Here is a 19019-nt window from a genome sequence, read left to right as displayed (position 1 = left end):
TGATTGTAACCACTGACTTACCCTCATTTATCAAAATATCTTATTTTGTGTCTATCAGAAAAAAAAATCATACAGGTTTGCAACAACATAATGATGAGAAAATGATGACAGAATTTTCATTTTTGGGTGAACTATCATTTTAAGAAGCCTGCAGAAACTGTTTTCAGAGGCGTCTGTGCGGCACCAGGGCAACACGTCAGCTGTCTAGATGTAGCCGGTGTATCGCGTGTACTCTTGTTGACAGTTGTTTTCTAGTTTTTTACAAATAAAATAATAAGATAAATGTTACAGACAGATGTGTTTTAAGCTTTAGATTTGTGTCATAAACGTATTTGGTCCTAGAGAACAAGAAGCCGCGATTGACTTTACTTCCGTATTGTGACGTATTGCGAGTAAAAGGCCGTTTCTCTAACGTTAGGGTAATGTTAAACTAACCTAAAAATAACGTTTCTCTGATGTTTTTCTAACGTGATAAGAACGTTATTCTAGCGTAAGGGGAACGTTAAACTAACCTAAAATAACGTTTTATTTCTGTAAAGAAAACTTTCCTGGCTAACCAACCTTGGAAAATAACGTTATGGGAACCAAAAACTAACGTTAGGGAAACGTTTTGTGAACCAAAAATTGTTAGCTGTGTATGTATCTAAAAACTTTATTTCTGTTCAATGTTAAACTATTAGACATTTACAATTAAACTTTGCTGAATTAATGACATAAACAAACACATATTATGAAGCATTTAAAATGCATAAAAACAACTATTTACATAGTAGAGATACCAAGTGTTTTACATACAAAAGTACTTGCAAGTGTTGTGAAATAATCAAAGATAGCATTCATATTAATGGTGGTGCACCTCTTCACACTTTTAATTTTAATAATTCATTATTAATTTTAATGTTACAAATGTCACAACTAGTTTCGTGTTCAATCCTTGATTAATGTGTTTGTATATGGGCTATGTTAAAGTTTGAGAACAAATGCCACTAGTTTAACCAATCAGCAGCCCCACACGAAGGCACGTGATACAATGATGAAGTAATACGGAAGTTAAACAAAGTGGACGCTCTTTCCCTTACGGAATCATCTTTGTACGTGCAGTATTAACGTTGTTTATAGAAACCTTACGAAATCTTGTGACTAAAGCAACGAAACACCAGATACATGCTTTCATTCGCTGCGTCTGGAGTGTTTAGAGGTTTGTGGATAGTGTGCGCAGTGCTTTAATGCGGGCCAATGTGTGCTGATGCTGTGTTTATAATCAGTGTGTACACTGTATTTCCTTTGGGATTACCTGCATGCTTAAATCGTCTCTGTAATGGCTGTTACAGACGGGTGAACGTGCTGATCTGCATCACCGACTTAAAGGAGTAAAGCGTGACACGTGCCAGTCCTGACATTTGGCTTTGTACAGAGAGGAACCTTGTGAACAGTCTGGTGCTGATCGTGCTCGGGACAGACAGAAATGAATCTAGAAACCCTACGGGACACTTCATGACAGCTTGTCTAGACGTTTCGGAGAAACAGTAACAACGCGGCCAACATGAGGATTTTCAGGACTTTGATGAGGGTTGCGTCCATCTCCAAGCAAATAGATTATTATTCCAGATTCTCACCTTCTCCTCTCTCTATCAAACAATTCATAGATTTTGGTAAGTCAGTCAATTTTTGAATTAAACTACAGTTGATGTATCTGATATTAACATGTTCTTTACTGGAGAAGACGTAAATGAAATAGATCCAAATTTAAAGGAGAATCAAATGGACCATATTTACACAAACATAAATCTGCTATGATTATCAGTAGACAGTGATTGAATCGGATATAAACTGTTTTTCACTGAACTAAAGATTTATCTCCATAACCTGGGGTAATACCACGGTACAAGTATGCACATGACCAGGCAGTGGTGACTTTCATTTTTCACTTTTATCTTTGTTGTCTGTACAGGTTCAGAGAATGCCTGTGAGAAAACATCTTTCACGTTTCTGAGACAGGAGCTGCCCGTCCGGCTGGCAAATATAATGAAAGAAATCGATTTATTACCTGATAACCTATTGAGGACTCCATCAGTGCGACTGGTGCAGAGCTGGTCAGTGTAAATATGTATGTATAAACCCATAAACATTAAAGATCCTAACATGAACCACATCATTTAGTTGTGCTGCATCTCTGTAGGTACATGCAAAGTTTCCAGGATATTCTTGAGTTCCAGGACAAGGATGTTGATGATGAAAGAGTCACACAGGGGTAATAAAAACAACAAATACCCTCCCCAGTCCATGAATACATGTGTATACCACCTACTCGACATGTTTCTATTGGTTTTAGCTTTACAGATGCTGTGATTAAGATCAGAAACCGACACAACGATGTAGTGCCCACCATGGCACAAGGCGTGGTGGAATTTAAGGAAACCTACGGTACCGACCCAATCACCAGCCAGAACATGCAATACTTCCTGGATCGCTTCTACATGAGCAGGATTTCCATCCGAATGCTCCTGAATCAGCACAGTAAGACAAACGTTTGTAAGAAATTGCAGTCAAAGCCTTCAACTTCACTTCCTGAGAGAGCTTATTTCCCAAAAAGGCTTCATTTTGGTGTCTCTTACCCCGGTCTCACCCATATGGGAATGACACCTAAGTGATATTTCATTCATTATTATTTGGAAGTGGCAGAGAGACAGATATGTGGTAGCATAAGACATCTGTTTAAACATCATATCCTCTGACCATTTGGTTAGGCACACCTTTGGTGACTGCTTGGGAACGAAGAGTGGTAACTTTCATTGTTATTTTTGCTTTACATTTCAAAGGGATACCGCATTAGTGTTACGGGTGGGAAAACACATCTTTGGGATACTTTACCCCAAAATTAAAATGTTGTTGTCATTATTTACTCACCCACATGTGTGTTTCAACCCCCAATGTCTTTCTTTGTCGAAAATTTCTGTCAATGCACATCCTCTGTTTTTCAGGATGTTTCCTGTTTTAATAATGTGTAACAACTGAAACAATAGAGATATCCACAACAAAAAAGTAGTGGAGGAAACGTCTTCAGGACACTTTTTTTTACAGTTTTAGGTCATTTTGAACCAAGGTGGTCACCAGTAACCAGAAGACCCCACACAACACTTGAAAAAATGAATTTAGATTCTGAAGAATAATGAAAAATATTGGGGGTTCACACAACATGAGGTTGAGTAAATAATGACAAAGTTAACATTTTTGGGTGAACTTTCCATTTGAAAATGTCATTTTTTAATTTATTTTGTAGGTGTGTGGTGCTGGACTGCACTTAAAGGGATAGTTCACCTGTTCTGGCTGTATAATGGTAGTAAATGGTGCTTCTGATTTAAAGCCACCCATCCCTCACATAGCTCAATCCACATGGCTCCGTGGGGTTAATAAAGGCGATTTTGTAAGAAAAATATTAATATTTAAAACTTTGGTAATAGTCGACGTACATTCACGTGCATATCCCAGATTTCTGAATCTAATCCATAACTGATGGTTTTGTGTAAACATGAAGCCATGTTGTGCCACCACTTACTTGAGAAGTGTAATATATATCAGTGGTTCTCAAACTAGGGGCCGGGGCCCCTAGGGGGGCCGCGACATGGTGCAGGGGGCCCAGTTTTATGACATTTTGTAAAATACATTGAATTCTGTGTAATTAAACCTAAAAAAAAATAAGGCTACTAACCAACAGCACTACTTTGTATAATTAAAGTTTTTGTTTAATTAAAATGTTAAGTTTTAGAACTGTTTTTTGTCATAAATTGCGAAGGAATGCACCGTACACAAGGGGGGCCCACGCTGAAAAAGTTTGAGAACCACTGATATATATCATTGCTTGTGTTTTTCCAGCACTTCTGTTTGGAGGAAATGTGCGCGTGAATCCCGCTCATCCCAAACAGATCGGCAGTATTGACCCCAGCTGTCGTCTGTCTGATGTTGTGAAAGGTAATTAAAAAATTATTAATTTTCTCTTTTAAATTTAGAAAAAATAACAGATCATTGATGGTTTCACAAATGACACATTGAATATCGCAGTGTTTGAGGAGATGTGTGCTGTTACGTTCCTAATCTTCTGAGTGACTAATCTTCACCTGATCTGCTGACATCATTATTACATTCAAGAAAGATGTCTTTTATGAGACGCATGTATTAAAGTCACATAAGGATAATTATAGTCTATTAGTCCTAGACTAAAATAAATGTAAGAGCTGTCCAAACTGATATCTTAAAATACATCAGTGCCCTTGGTTTTGCCTCAAAATGCACACAAGTAATGTTTTTAATGAGGCATGTTTGTTAAACATTTCTTATATTTCCTAATTAAACTAAGGTCTAGTCCTGGCTTAAGCTGATCCCTGTCCGGGAAACCACCCCTAAATCAATTCCTTTCACAGTTTTATTCAAGCCATTGAGGAATATTTCACGTGTTTTAGAAACGGTTAGAGAGGTTTGTCTAGACATGCATAAATCTACCGCGTGCATAAATCTAAATGGAGTTCAATGACATGTTTTTCAGATGCTTACGAGAACGCTCGAAACCTGTGCGACCGGTATTATATGAACTCACCGGAGCTTGTACTGGAGGAATTCAATGGTAACCAGATAAGCGGTCATCACTACTCTGTATGATATTGTTTAGGAGGAGTATGACTTGTTTCTCATTTGTTTTGCAGGTAAAGGTCCTGATAAACCCATTACTGTGGTTTATGTGCCCTCTCATCTGTATCATATGATATTTGAGCTCTTTAAGGTGGTGTACATCTTTTCTTACCTTTGAAATGATTCTAATAATTTGACTGCATGGTGGTTGTGGTGTATTATGTTTTAGATGTTTGCCCCTCATATAACAGAAAAGTATAAAGATTCAGTTTGTGATTTAATGCTGTAGTAAATGTAATAAAAGGCTTCGCTCTGTTCTCTAAGAGCAAGTTTTGTAGCAGGAGTGCTGGGCTATAAATATACTGTGTGACTCCTGCAGAATGCCATGCGCGCTACCATGGAACTTCACGAAGACGCCATGAAGTATCCGCCGGTACATGTGAAGATCGCTCTCGGAGATGAAGATCTGACGGTTAAGGTATTGTCAGACAGGTTTTGATAAGTCTGTATGATCAGCTAAAACAGTAAAGGCCAATATACACTGATCCAACAAACCCTAACATCCTAAAGTCTCACTTACTTTGATCCAAAAACTGCCAACAGGGGTTTCACACTGACCCAACAAACACATTTGGATTAGATTTGATTTCATAAACATCCCTCTTTATGTCCTTAAGAATGCATTCATAGATCAAACTGATCATTTGTCTTGTTGATATCCGATCGTTCATTCCGACTGTGAGCCCGGTGTAATGTGAGTCACTGACTTCAAGGGATAATTCATCCAAAAATGAAAAGTACCTCATGATTTTTAGTGGTGTCAATTTTACTTATCCTCAATGTAGATGTTTATCTTAATTCAGACAAACACAATCGGTGTTATATTAGAAAGCATCCTGGCTGTTCCAAGTTTTATAATGATAGTAAACGGTGCTTCTGATTTAAAGCCCAAAAAAGGTTTATCACTCCTTAACAGAAGTGATCCACACAGCTCCAAGGGATTAATAAAGCCCTTCTAAGGGCAACATTTAAAACTTTATAAACATCTGCTGGAAACGCACCCTCTTGTGAATGCAGGTTGGTCATGAATGAAATTTTCCATTTTTAAAGTTGCATCCATTGCCTTCAGATGGCCTTTATTAACCCCCTGGAGCCATGTGCTTTCCTTCTGTGAAGGATGGATGGACATTTGGGGGCTTTAAATCAGAAGCACTATTCACTGTCATTATAATGCTTCTAATATAACACCGATTGTGTTCGTTTGGAAAAAGTATATCAATATACATCAATGATGGCTTGAGGGCGAGTAAATCATGGGGTAATTTTCACTATTCCTTATAATCTGATTTGTTTTGTGCTCTCTCATAGGTCAGTGATTGTGGAGGAGGAGTTCCGTTGAGGAAGATTGACCGGTTATTTACATACACCTACTCCACCGCCCCTCGTCCTCAGATGGACACATCTCGAGCCACTCCTCTGGTCAGTGTTACATCACAACAGCCACAATCAGGAGAAATCAAACATGAATATTAATGAGGCTGTCATGATAGCACGATGTCAGGAGTTGATCTCAGTACCAGCAAAATTTTATGACTCTTACTGCCAATTTTGATACGACAGTTAAAACGAATAGGCTGTTGAATGCTTCTCATCATCAGATTGGGTTACTTGGGTCTGGATTTCTCTGATAGGGTCACATATATTTCAAATGATGCTATTTATCATAGCACTAAGCAGGAGACGGTGATGTTTGCTGTTGATGTGATGATGTATTTTGTCCTGGACTTTTAGGCTGGTTATGGTTATGGGCTGCCCATCTCCAGACTCTACGCCAGATATTTCCAAGGAGATCTGAAGCTCTACTCTATGGAGGGATACGGCACAGACGCTGTCATATACATTAGAGTGAGTATTTCTCTCTGTATTAAGATATTAGTCAGCTGTAATCTTGGTTTTTGAATCCACAATTATGTAGATATGAGATAATGTCTTATATACAGGTTTCCCATGGGTCATGGAATTTCTGGAATATCATGGAATATCAGGGATTATTGTTAGTTGCATTAAAGTTTAGTTTACATTTATCAATATGTAATCTGCTTGTGAGGTAATGGATGCCATTTTCGGGTCCAAGTCTCCACAGACTACAATTTAAACAGCTTTTTATTGGTACTGTTTATTCATACACGGATGTTAAGGTAATTTTTTTTAAACTCACGTGTACACTACATTATTTTTAGGCTCACGGCATCCCGGACATAGGTCATGGGAATTCAGCTTTTAGTCAGGGAAAAATCAGGGCATTGTCAGGAAATTTGACTTAGAGTGGGAACCCTGTACACTCACCTAAAGGATTTTTAGGAACACCTGTTAAATTTCTCATTCAGGCAATTATCAAATCAACCACATGGCAGTTGCTTCAATGCATTTAGTGGTGTGGTCCTGGTCAAGACAATCCCCTGAACTCCAAACTGAATGTAAGAATGAGTTTTTCACCATCTGCTCAGTTACTGGGATTTTCACGCACAACCATTTCTAGGGTTTACAAAGAATGGTGTGAAAATGGAAAAACATCCAGTATGCGGCAGTCCTGTGGGCGAAAATGCCTTGTTGATGCTAGAGGTCAGAGAAGAATGGACCGACTGATTCAAGCTGATAGAAGAACAACTTTGACTGAAATAAGCACTCGTTACAACCGAGGTATGCAGCTAAGCATTTGTGAAGCCACAACACGCACAACCTTGAGGTGGATGGGCTACAACAGCAGAAGACCCCACCGGGTACCACTCATCTTCACTACAAATAGGAAAAACAGGCTACAATTTGCACAAGCTCAGTTGAAGACTGGAAAAATGTTGCCTGGTCTGATGAGTCTCGATTTCTGTTGAGACATTCAGATGGTAGAGTCAGAATTTGGTGTAAACAGAATGAGAACATGGATCCATCATGCCTTGTTACCACTGTGCAGGCTGGTAGTGGTGGTGTAATGATGTGGGTGATGTTTTCTTGGCACACTTTAGGCCCTTTAGTGCCAATTGGGCATCGTTTAAATGCCACGGCTTACCTGAGCATTGTTTCTGACCATGTGCATCCCATTATGACCAACATGTACCCATCCTCTGATGGCTACTTCCAGCAGGATAATGCACCATGTCACAAAGCTCAAATAATTTCAAATTGGTGTCTTGAACATGACAATGAGTTCACTGTACTAAAATGGCCCCCACAGTCACCAGATCTCAACCCAATAGAGCGTCTTCGGGATGTGGTGGAACGAGAGCTTCATGCCCTGGATGTGCATCCCACAAATCTCCATCAACTGCAAGATGCTATCCTATCAATATGGGCCAACATTTCTAAAGAATGCTTTCAGCACCTTGTTGAATCAATGCCACGTAGAATTAAGGCAGTTCTGAAGGCGAAAGAAGGGTCAAACACAGTATTAGTATGGTGTTCCTAATAATCCTTTAGGTGAGTGTATATAGAAAAAGCATATACAGTAGAAGATTTGGTCTGGATTTGGCATTGGGTACGGTTGGCCCACCCCAAAAATGTGTCTTGCCCACCCAATCAAATTTATGTACATTGGGTAAAAGTAAACTGTTAGTGTGAATACAGTATCTATGTTTAAATGTTAGGTTTTTAATCTTTTGTTGTTATTCTTCCATTCTCGTTCCTGAATTTTAGCATAATAGTCTGTCATTTGCTTTTAGGGCAGGAATTTTTTTTCTTTTTTACATATATTTTAAATATTGTCAGCTTTTTAATCCTGCGCCTGTTGCAGACCCAAGGCATGACAGATTTATTAGTGATTTACTGAATCCCCTTCTGTCAGATGTCCACCCAGAACCTCATCCATCATACCCAACTTATAGCTGTCTAGATCCGGGACTTATTTGATATATGGGCAGTTTCCCAGATGGGGTTAAGATAAGTTAGGACTAGGCCTTAGTTATATTAGGAAAAGTAGTTTTTACAAAAATACCTTACAAAAAACATTACTGCTGTGCATCTTGAAACTAAACAATGGCACTGATATGTGTTAAGATGCATGTTTTTAAATTAAGGCGTCTTAAAAATGCATTTTAGTCTGGGACTAGGATAAACCCTGTTCTAGAAACCACCTCATATTGTCTTAATGGGATCAGCATGGTCAAAATAAGATGTTTATTCTTAAATATGCTATCTGTTTGTGTAACAGAAGTACTGTATTCATTTTATTAGTTCTTACATTAATGGTTGTCCATCTGTTTGAAGGCTTTGTCTACAGAGTCCATCGAAAGACTTCCGGTTTACAACAAATCCGCCTGGAAACATTATAAGAGCATCCATGAGGCGGACGATTGGTGTGTTCCCAGCAAAGAGCCCAAGGACATGACGACGTTCCGCAGCTTCTAGTCTCTATTAAAAACTCAAAGCTGCTCATCCAGTTTATATTGGGACTTCCTATTACAGATTGAATAAACAGATCCATTCATAATAGATAACAGATATAAGCTAAGAGTAATATCACAAGTCACGATCTGGGGTATTACATGCTACACTTCTCTAGTAAGTAGTCGGGACAGATTAAAATGATCTGAACTGCAATGGTTGGCATTATTAGTGTCATCTCACATGTCTAGTGCCAAACTCAGATCTAGGATCAGGCTGTCAGTGCTTGGGTGTGTTTGTCAGTATAATCCCCGAAACATGTATTTTCCTAAAATTCTTATATTTGGCTAAAAAATACTGTATGTCAGCTTAATATTTATTTTTGTCTGCCATTATAAGAAACTTTTATTCATTTTGCAGTGTTGGTTTTTGACAGTATTGATCTGGGCTTCACATTCCAAGCACCATCCTGTTACAAATTCTGTTTCTTGAAATGAGGTTTTATTTTCTGAGTGTTATGTGTGCTGTGTTAACTAAAGTTTCAAACTATTCACTTACAAAAAATGTGCTTGACTACTTAAATATAAATATACAAAACTGTATTCATTAGTCTGAAACTCATACTGAATGTGTCAATAAAGGGTTTTATGTAGAAAGATGCAATGCCCTCTGCTGGAGTGTGTGAGACTGCAATTACATTAGTGTACAGCAATGTATTTTAAAGCAGTGGTCTCAAACTTTTTCAGTGTGCGGCCCCCCCAAAGAAAATTTATGACAAAAAACAGTTCTAAAACTTCACATTTTAATTAAACAAAACATTAAATTATACAAAGTAGTGCTGCCTTATTTTTTTTAGGATTAATTTCACAGAATTAATGATAAATTAATGTATTTTATATAATGTCATAAAACTGGGCCCCCCCTGGCACCATCTCGCAGGGCCCCGGACCCCAGTTTGAGAACCATTGTCTTAAAGGGATAGTTCACCCAAAAATGAAAATTCAGTCACTTACTCACTTTCATGCATTCACTTCTATAATAAGAAAAAAGAATAGTATGGAAGTGAATGGTGCTCATGAACGGTTTGATTCCTCAAAATATCTTCCTTTGTGTTCATTAAAACAAAGACATTTATACAGTTTTGAGGAAAAAAAACTGCATTTTCATTTTTGGGTGAATCCCTTTAATCCTGCTATGTTATTGTCTTAAAATATACCATATTGAAATATTTGAGAATGACCACTCAAACATTGTTAGATCGTTGAAAGCATTTAATTTGCAGCTTAGACATTTTTGTACCAGGTAGAAAGTTTGATTTGAGTTTTAATAAGTCGTTCTGTCCAAAATCATCTATTTTACAAAGTAGAAAAATACATCATGATGATGACATAAGCACAAATAAACAAAGCTTACAATCAGATGACGATCAACTATTTCAATTCATTACACACCGTCAGTGAAATACACTTTTGGCCACGGTTACTTATAAAACTATGTTATATATAGTAATAATCTATGCAGGTGCCGTTTTCGTGATATACAAGTCGTAATTGTCCAAATAAACAAGAAACAATGTATTCTTCAATCGCAGACGCATGAATGTGAGTTTTACTCCGTATTTTAGAATAAGCAAAACGGTTTTAACCAGTCAGCTATTCTACTTAGTAGAAAAAGTTAGATTCCAATTAATAAACGTGTATAAAACATTTCATTTGTACATTTATAAACCATGCCCCACTTATATGTTTCAGTAAAAATATAGTGCTCATATTACGCAACTGTACAAAGTAAATCCAGCAAAATGATCCAATCGGCACTACAGGCCTAAAAATATACTATATAAAATATTTTAAAAGCACTATTCGTGCCGCAATATTAGCGGCAAAGTTGTGAAAATAGGCGTTTAACTATATTTAATCATAAAAATAGCTGTGTAGTGTTTTATAGCCCCTACAGTGGTTGAATTATAAAAGAAAATTAAAACTAATAACATTTTTGTTTGGCCTGCTATAGGTTGGACGGCAGAATATTCACCCGAGCCATCATACAAGCTAGTGTAATAAACAAACAAACAAAAAAAAACTCTTACCCATAAGGGAATGGGATGAAAGATGGTCATATTCAGTAAACATATCTCATAGTCTCAGATGAACACACATTCAGGTGATATTAAAGCTGTAGTGAGAGTGGTTATAAAGACACACGGGTCAAACCTATAACCTGTTCAATAGTGGTCAAGACAAATGTACTGAAGCTTAGGGTTTGATAATGAGCTTAATGTTTTAGCATTAAGATGAGACAGGTTATTAATAAAGTTACTGATCGCTGACAGGATTTGTCACGCAAGTACAGTATTGGTTTAGTTGATGTAACTTGTGTATAGTTGATGTGTGCCCAACAGTAAAAAGATAAGAGAGAGATGAATGATCATCAGCATAGCGAGTCAGTACTGGCAGGCAGCCGTCCGCTCCGTCTGGCCTCTTTATCTCGCTTCTCGCGCTGTTTCTCCATCTTCTCCTGAGCTTTCTTCATCTCCTTCAGTTTCTTCTTGATGGTGGCACGGTCGTTTTGACTGGACACACCGAGAGCCTGCACAAGAGGATTTTATTTAAGCACATAAACAAACCACTCCTGTATGATCCAGTTATTGATTTTCTGAATACTTAATAAACAGTATCAAGGAAGCTACTTTGTAAAATGTAGTTGTGTTGCTATTTAAACAGATGACTGAGACAAAACCACAAAGATGTATAGATGACTTGTTTGTACAGCTTATAAAATTGCTCTTAGTTTAAATAACTCATTCATGTAATATCTGCAAAGCTCCGCCCACCTTGAGTCTGTCACTGTCCAGGTTTAACAGCTGCTGTCCGTCGATGGACTGCGTGCTGAACTCTGGTGTGTACTGATCCATGTTCATGCCCATCAGCCAATGACACACCTGCTGAGACGTCCAATCAGACACCGGCCGATTCTGCCACTGATAGTCCTTCCCTGCAGAGCTCGAGTCGTCGTCCAGCATCTAACAAACACAGATAGTGTGGACATCTCTTAGATCTCTGCTGTATAACAGGCTAATGATGTTTTCTCTTACACAATCATCATCAGATCATTACTGTGATGTGAATCTTAAAGGACCACGCCCAGATTTTGGGAATTTAGCTTATTCACCGTATCCCCCAGAGTTAGATAAGTCCATACATACCTTTTTCATCTCTGTGCGTGCTGTAACTCTGTCTGACGCAGCCCCCGCTAGCTTAGCTTAGCACAAATACTGGAAGTGAATGGCTCCAGGTAGCAAACTGCTCCCAATAAGTGACAAAATAACGCCAACATTTTCCTATTTATGTGTTGTGATTTGTATAGTCACACTGTGTACAAATAACAAGGTGATATGAGACACAGCCATCTTTTAACAGTATACATACTGGGAACTATATTCTCAGAAGACGAAGCACTGCTACTTGGGTGGGGTGATTTGCTCGCAGCACCGAGAAGCCCCTGGTGAGGAGCAGAGAGTTCGGACAGAGTCGTGCAAATCACTCCACCCATGCGGCAGTGCTTCGTCTTCAGAGAATATAGTTCCCAGTATGTATAGGGTTAAAAGATGGCTGTGTCTCATATCACCTTGTTATTTGTACACGGTGTGACTATACAAATCTCAACACATAAATAGGAATGAACTATTGCCTTATCTTGTCACTTATTGGGAGCAGTTTGCTACCTGGAGCCATTCACTTCCAGTCTTTGTGCTAAGCTAAGCTAGCGGGGGCTGCGTCAGACAGAGTTACAGCACGCACAGAGATGAAAAAGGTATGTATGGACTTATTTAACTCTGGGGGATATGGTGAATAAGCTAAATTCCCCAAATCTGGGCGTGGTCCTTTAAACGCACCTTAAACGTGCTCACCAGATGTTTCACTATTATTGTACGTTTATAGTAAACATTTGGCAGTTTATGGACTCATTCATTGTATTGCAATACAGAAAACTACCATGGCCAAGAAGTGCAAAACAAAGCAACAATTCCAAAAGGCAAATCTAAAAACAAAATGCCAAGTTAAAAAACACAACAGCAAAACCAATGACAAAATTTGTCATAAAAAATTAGTCAGAAAACAATCTATCAACCAGAAAAGGAGGGTATACTGCGCAAATCAAATGTTCTTGTCAAATGAACACCGCTAGCAATTTCGTCGCTGGATGTCACTGGTCTCTTTCAATGAGGTCATTAGGAGGCGTTCCTAATTCTGGTTGTCCTAGTAACAACTACAAACAAATGAGTAACTGTCCTCTCGGTCAATAAATGACCAAAGACGGATGACGTGAACTCCACTGCTTTACTCTCTCAATAGCTGGGTTTCCATCGAAATGTGAAGCGAATTAAAATTCACACAAAAAAAGAAAAACAAAGAGTTGTTCCGAGTGAATGATGGTGATATTGGTAACCAACAGTAAATTAAACAAGACATGCTTAAAAAATGGATACGAGACTGCATTTAGTTATGATTGGGTAAGTTATAAATGTATTAGCAGTGCAGCTTGTAATTGCCAAACTGAATGCTGCACACAGAAGAAGAAATGCAGATTTGTTGATGCAGGCGCGAGCAGCAAGGGCATTAACGTCAAGCCCCATATATGCTAAAGACACAATCAGTTGGTACAGCTAGATGATCAGTCACATGGGTTTAATGTTCACTACGTCAGAATTTATTTGTTTCCATCTCCCGTTATTCACATTTACTTTTTATTACATAAGTCAAAAACCGCATCGGGCAAGCGGAAATTTTTTTTTTGCAAATTAAGGGATTTTTATTTAAAATTAGCAGTTTCCATCACTTGTTTTTCTTATGTGATACTTCAAAATGCACATAAAATCAGTGTGATGAAAACCCAGCTATTGCTTGTCACTCCAGCAAGTCGCTGTTCTCAACTTTGTCGTGTAGCTGGACACTTCCACTTCCTGTCGTCAATGTTCAGAAATCACCAAGCTCTGTATTCGGAGCAGGTCACATCACTTCCGATTCGGGTCTTTTGCGCATGCTTCAATAAATACAGAGATGTTTTACTTCGAAGAAGATTGGTTGTGCCTTTGTCCACTGCATATACAGATTGATATTTTGAAGTTTACCCATTTTGAAAATTCTCAGTGACATTTGGATACTAAAACAAAAAAAATGTAACAAATAAAACATCTAGCTCGGTTAGCTGAATACTATTACAGTTTTTAAATATTGCCATTAGTTCATGCGGCTGTTAACATTTTTTGACAAGCGGAAGCAAAGAGACCTGTTTTCCGGTTTTGTTTATGTGACGTTCTGCAAAAAGACTCTTTCAAAACCTTTATCCACATGAACTGCAGAATGAATGATGGCCAAAACTTGAAATCTAGTAATGACAATACTGTATTAAAGGGATAGTTCACCTTAAAATGAAAATTCTGTCATCATTTTCTCATCCTCGTGTTGTTCTAAACCTGTATGAATTTCTTTTTCTTATGAACACAAAAGATATTTTGAGAAATGATGGTTAACACACAGCAGATAGTGACCATTGACTTCCATAGTAGGAAAAAAATATTTTGGAAATATTGTGATAAATGATGGTAAGCACAAAGTTGACAGTACCCATTAAATTCCATCATATTTTTTATTCCTACTATGGAGGTCAATGGTCACTATCAGCTGTGTGTTTACCATCATTTCTCAAAATATCTTCTTTTGTGTTCATCAGAACAAAAATAAATTCATACAGGTTTAGAACAACATGAGGATGAGAAAATGATGACCGATTTTCATTTTAAAGTGAACTATCCATTTAACACATGCACAACTGTGGCAACTGTACTGTACTTTCAGTTTATCTTGATTGACAGAGGTGTCGTCCAATCAGCAGTATCTATTCTGTTCAGGCGAAATATACCTACCTTTTCCGGTTGGTAGATTTGTTGTTGCATTGTGTTTTCTGACTTGTTATTTCGTTTTCTGACTTATGTTGTCGTTGGATTTGTCATTGTGTTATTTAACTTGCCTTTGTGTTTTTCATTTGCTGTTTTGTTTTGCGCTTCTCGGCCACCATAGAAAACAGATCTTAAATAAATAATGCTCTCTTTGCAAAACACTTAAGCGAACTGTAATTAAGCAACACAACAAGAAGCAATACAGCATCATGCACATAAATGAGCCTGTTCAGCATAAAAAAACACACACATAAAACAAGAAGAAACCATCAGAAATCAGTAACTGCCATAGTAAACAATCCATAAAAACAAGCACACACGTTTATGCTTCCAACTAAAAATAACTACAAAACAGGAAAGTCACGAGTAAAAGAACTCCGCCCTGTCCACAACACAATGCTTGACCTCCCAGACACATTAAAGCCATGCAAACAAACCAGTGACGTGCAATCTCCACTCACCTCGGTGGATGAGAAGGTTAATGTGTGTGAGCGACCTGACAGGCTGGGCTCCACCACCAGCCCAGACAAATCTGAAGCAGGACTGCTGGGGTTTGAATCATCTAGCACTGACAAACTCTGGAACGAGTACAGAAAGTCACATTTATTATCTAAACTATTCATGATATACAGTATAGGCCAACAGAATGTGAGAATGCACACTCCAGATAATAGCCTAAATTTAAATATTTATTTATTACATATTTTTATATTAGCTTGGCTTCTTTTACAAGGTGTTTTGACATAATGTATGTTGGTAGTGTGTCAACACAACCACCCTACGATGAAAAAAAATCCAGCCGCTCCTTGTTTTTAATCCCTATTCAACCAAAGCGGTCTTATTAGGCAGTTATGATTCTCTTATCAATGTGAGGTCACATTGATAAAGCTCCACCCACTTACAGTACTGCATTACCATAGCTTCCACCTTCAGCGACTTGTACTCTGTCCACTAGATACTATTTTTACAGACTGTATTAATCAGATCTATTTTCACTGTCTGTTTGTAAGGAAGTGAGGAGCTGTAGCTCGTTTGCATTTAAAGGTACAGACATTAAAACAGAACGTTTTTGCTCCCACCCAAATAGGGGCATTTTTGACAAGCTATAATAAATGATCTGTGGGGTATTTTTCAGATGAAATCTCACAGACACATTCTGGGCACACCTGATGCTTTTTATTATATCTTGTAAAAAGGCCTTAAGTCTTAAGTTTTGAGTACACTATATCAAAAAAGCCCTCCAGATTGTTTTATCCATTGCGGTAGCCCTTGTTCACAAATCACAAAAAATTGGAGACCCCTGTGCTGGAGTATCCCTTTAATGGTGTGTGTCTTATGTTATCATTAGCATTCATCGTGTTAGCATTCACCATGACATATGACTAGCATTATTTATTACAGTAATCTCTGACAACCCTACCCACTAGATATTAGTATTAGTCATTAGACAATTCATACTGGCCGACCACTACCTACAGATAAACTGCACCAGAACTACAACAAAACAGAACACAAAGGTCTATGCTAGACCAGTGGTTCTCAAACTGGGCGGACCGCGAGATGGTGCCAGGGGGGCCCCAGTTTGATGACATTTTATAAAATACATTAATTTATCATGAATTCTGTGTAATTAAACCTAAAAAAATATAAGCCAACTAACCAACAGCACTACTAGGTATAATTTATTATGTTTTGTTTAATTAAAAGGTTACATTTTAGAACTAAATTTTTATTTCGGGAGGCTGCGAAGGAATGCACCTTACACAAGGGGGGGGCACGCTGAAAAAGTTTGAGAACCACTGGTCTAGACACTACAGGACGATTCGCAGACAGGGTTTAGATTTATAGATTATTTTGATTATTTCCTGCACAGGGATAAGCTCAAGCCAGGAATAGGACTAGTTTAATTAGGAAATATAACTAGTTTGAACAAAAATGCCTTACTAAAAACATTACTTGTGTGCATTTTGAGGCAAGGAGCACTGATGTATTTTAAGATATGTCAGTGCAAGTTTTTTCATTTTGGACAGCTCTTACATTTTTTTTACTAGTCTATCCCAGTCTGAGAAACCGCCCCTAGGACTTTTTTTACTAGGACTAGTAGTTTTTACAAACATACCTTACAAAATCAATACTAGTGTGTGCGTCTTGAGACTAAACAATAGCACTGATATACAGGTGGCCACCATTAGATGTGTTGTTTTTGCAATTGTATAGTGATTATTTATAATTATTTCTCAGTCTCTTTATTAGAATACAACCAGAAAATACAGGAAATGTGTATGTAGTATTAAAAACTGTATAAAAGTATAAGCTAAAGTGTCAAGGGTAAACTCCCCTTCCACTTGAGCAATAGCAGGCAGCTGCAGGATCTCTTTAACCTAAATAAAATTAAATCCTAATTTCTAATTCTAATCGAATGACTTCAGTCTCCCTAAAAAAGTTTAAGATGTGTTTCGTGCCAAAAAAGGTCAACACTAAATACTGAATGATGCCTGAAGAAGACATTTAGTTCTGAAAATTGTTTGGTTTTTAATTTTGTGTACACATGTGTTTGTATCTTAATAAAAAGAGTGAAAAATAAATATAGATAGACGTTAAAACTTTGCTAAAACAACAAAGCTATTGGTCGACTGGTCGTGGCCTAAAACTTCTGCACAGTACTGTGTGTTAAAATGTGTTGGTGCAAGATGTTTTTAAATTAAGGCATTTTAATCTGGGACTAGGATAAGCCCTGTCCAGAAAACCACCCTCTAATTATTACAGATGTAGTCATCATGCATTTATAACAAACACACGGCATGTGATTCGATTAGTGCTCGACTTGCTCTACAGTTACTTTGTTAAACTAAACATCTAGACATCTAGAAGAGAAAACATACTGTACCAAATCTAAGGAGCGACTGAACAGAGAAGACCACGACAGGTTCGTCTGTTTGAAAAGAGCGGTTAGTTAAATCACATCACTGCCTTCCAAACCTAAACCACAAATACACAACATTCCAGACAGGAACAGGAAATGATGGCAGACATCATGACCCTGATGTCAGAGAGATGTTCAACAGCCTGTTAAATAAGCGCATGGACTAAATCTCTGGCCGTTGGAAGGCTGCATCCTTCGGGGGTCGCATTTGTAGGCTGCATAAGTCATCAAGACTCTTATTTTTGAAAATTAACAATTATAAAGTTGACTATTATATTTAGTTAATCATAAATTGTTGTAATATGCTTATGAATTGGAAATGTAACGTTCAGTTAACTTAAATAAACCAGGCTTGATGACGAATGCAGCCTGCATAAGCGACCTCCGGAGGATGCAGCCTTTAGCCATTGTCGGCTGTCCATCAACTTCCTGTGTGTGTGCATTTCTCTCTCTCTCTCTCTCTCTCTCTCTCTCTCTCTCTCTCTCGGATCAAGACTTAAAAGTAAGGCTAAAAGTATCTCCTAGCTTGCAGATACAATGAGTCAGCCCTACTTTTAGCTATCCTACATTTTTTTCTCCACTAGTGTTTTGACTTTGTGACTGATTAGCCCTAATTGCTAGTTGGTCAGACTAGCTCTTAAGCCTTAACTTAGTCATAGTCTTAACTTAGCAGCTATGTTTATGCAACCAAGCACAAATCAGACCAAATTGTATAAACAATCCTAAAACGTCTGTTTCCGGCTGTAACAGCTGTTCTTGCATCCAGTTTGGTTTCCTTTATGTTTCACAGCTAATATTACTCATTAAATGACTAACAGAGCCCCATCCCATCAGCCGATAACTATTGGTAAGCTTGTTGACAATTGACATCATGCTTAGCAACAAAGTTAACCAAACCCTTTCTGTTAGCTTTCTACCTGATTTCTACCCATTCCCTAGTAAAGCCCGGAATATAGTCTGTTTTTTGTGTGTACGCGAATGTATGCGCACAGTCGAAACGTACAGCATTGCAAATTATAGATGGTTTCTGCTTTCGTGGTGCAATAATAAGTTCCGGTGAACTCCTACAAATTATCAAGAGCTGCGTTTCCATTACCCTTTAAATTGCGCAAATTGACACTGCGAATTAAATAAATACGA

The 19019-nt window shown here is 37.9% G+C and overlaps 2 protein-coding genes across 4 annotated transcripts in view; one reads left to right on the top strand and one right to left on the bottom strand.

The window, feature by feature from the left end:
* The first annotated feature begins 1041 nt into the window (after positions 1-1041).
* On the top strand, positions 1042-9656 carry pdk1 (pyruvate dehydrogenase kinase, isozyme 1). Its single transcript, XM_065293229.1, has 11 exons — positions 1042-1652; positions 1952-2093; positions 2180-2251; positions 2333-2517; positions 3874-3969; positions 4541-4618; positions 4698-4774; positions 5003-5101; positions 5992-6102; positions 6415-6528; positions 8881-9656. Exons 1-11 carry the CDS (start codon positions 1544-1546, stop codon positions 9019-9021), a joined length of 1224 nt encoding a protein of 407 aa, XP_065149301.1. The 5' UTR covers positions 1042-1543; the 3' UTR covers positions 9022-9656.
* A 591-nt stretch (positions 9657-10247) lies between these two features.
* Positions 10248-19019, bottom strand: part of ppp1r9ala (protein phosphatase 1 regulatory subunit 9A-like A) — a 49450-nt gene continuing 40678 nt past the window's right edge. The window contains exons 17-20 of one of the 3 annotated variants that reach the window (XM_065293226.1): positions 17844-17888; positions 15418-15534; positions 11831-12019; positions 10248-11586 (exon numbers count right to left, since the gene is read on the bottom strand). In XM_065293226.1, coding sequence (XP_065149298.1) covers positions 11428-11586; positions 11831-12019; positions 15418-15534; positions 17844-17888 — 510 coding nt within the window. In that variant the 3' untranslated portion in view covers positions 10248-11427. The remainder of the gene's footprint in view (positions 11587-11830; positions 12020-15417; positions 15535-17843; positions 17889-19019) is intronic. The other 2 variants (XM_065293227.1, XM_065293228.1) reach the window with 2 other exon arrangements.

The sequence above is a fragment of the Paramisgurnus dabryanus genome, chromosome 15, assembly GCF_030506205.2.
Source record: "Paramisgurnus dabryanus chromosome 15, PD_genome_1.1, whole genome shotgun sequence".
Taxonomy (NCBI): domain Eukaryota; kingdom Metazoa; phylum Chordata; class Actinopteri; order Cypriniformes; family Cobitidae; genus Paramisgurnus; species Paramisgurnus dabryanus.
Note: the sequence above shows the minus strand (reverse complement) of the source record. Positions and strands in the feature narration are given on the sequence as shown.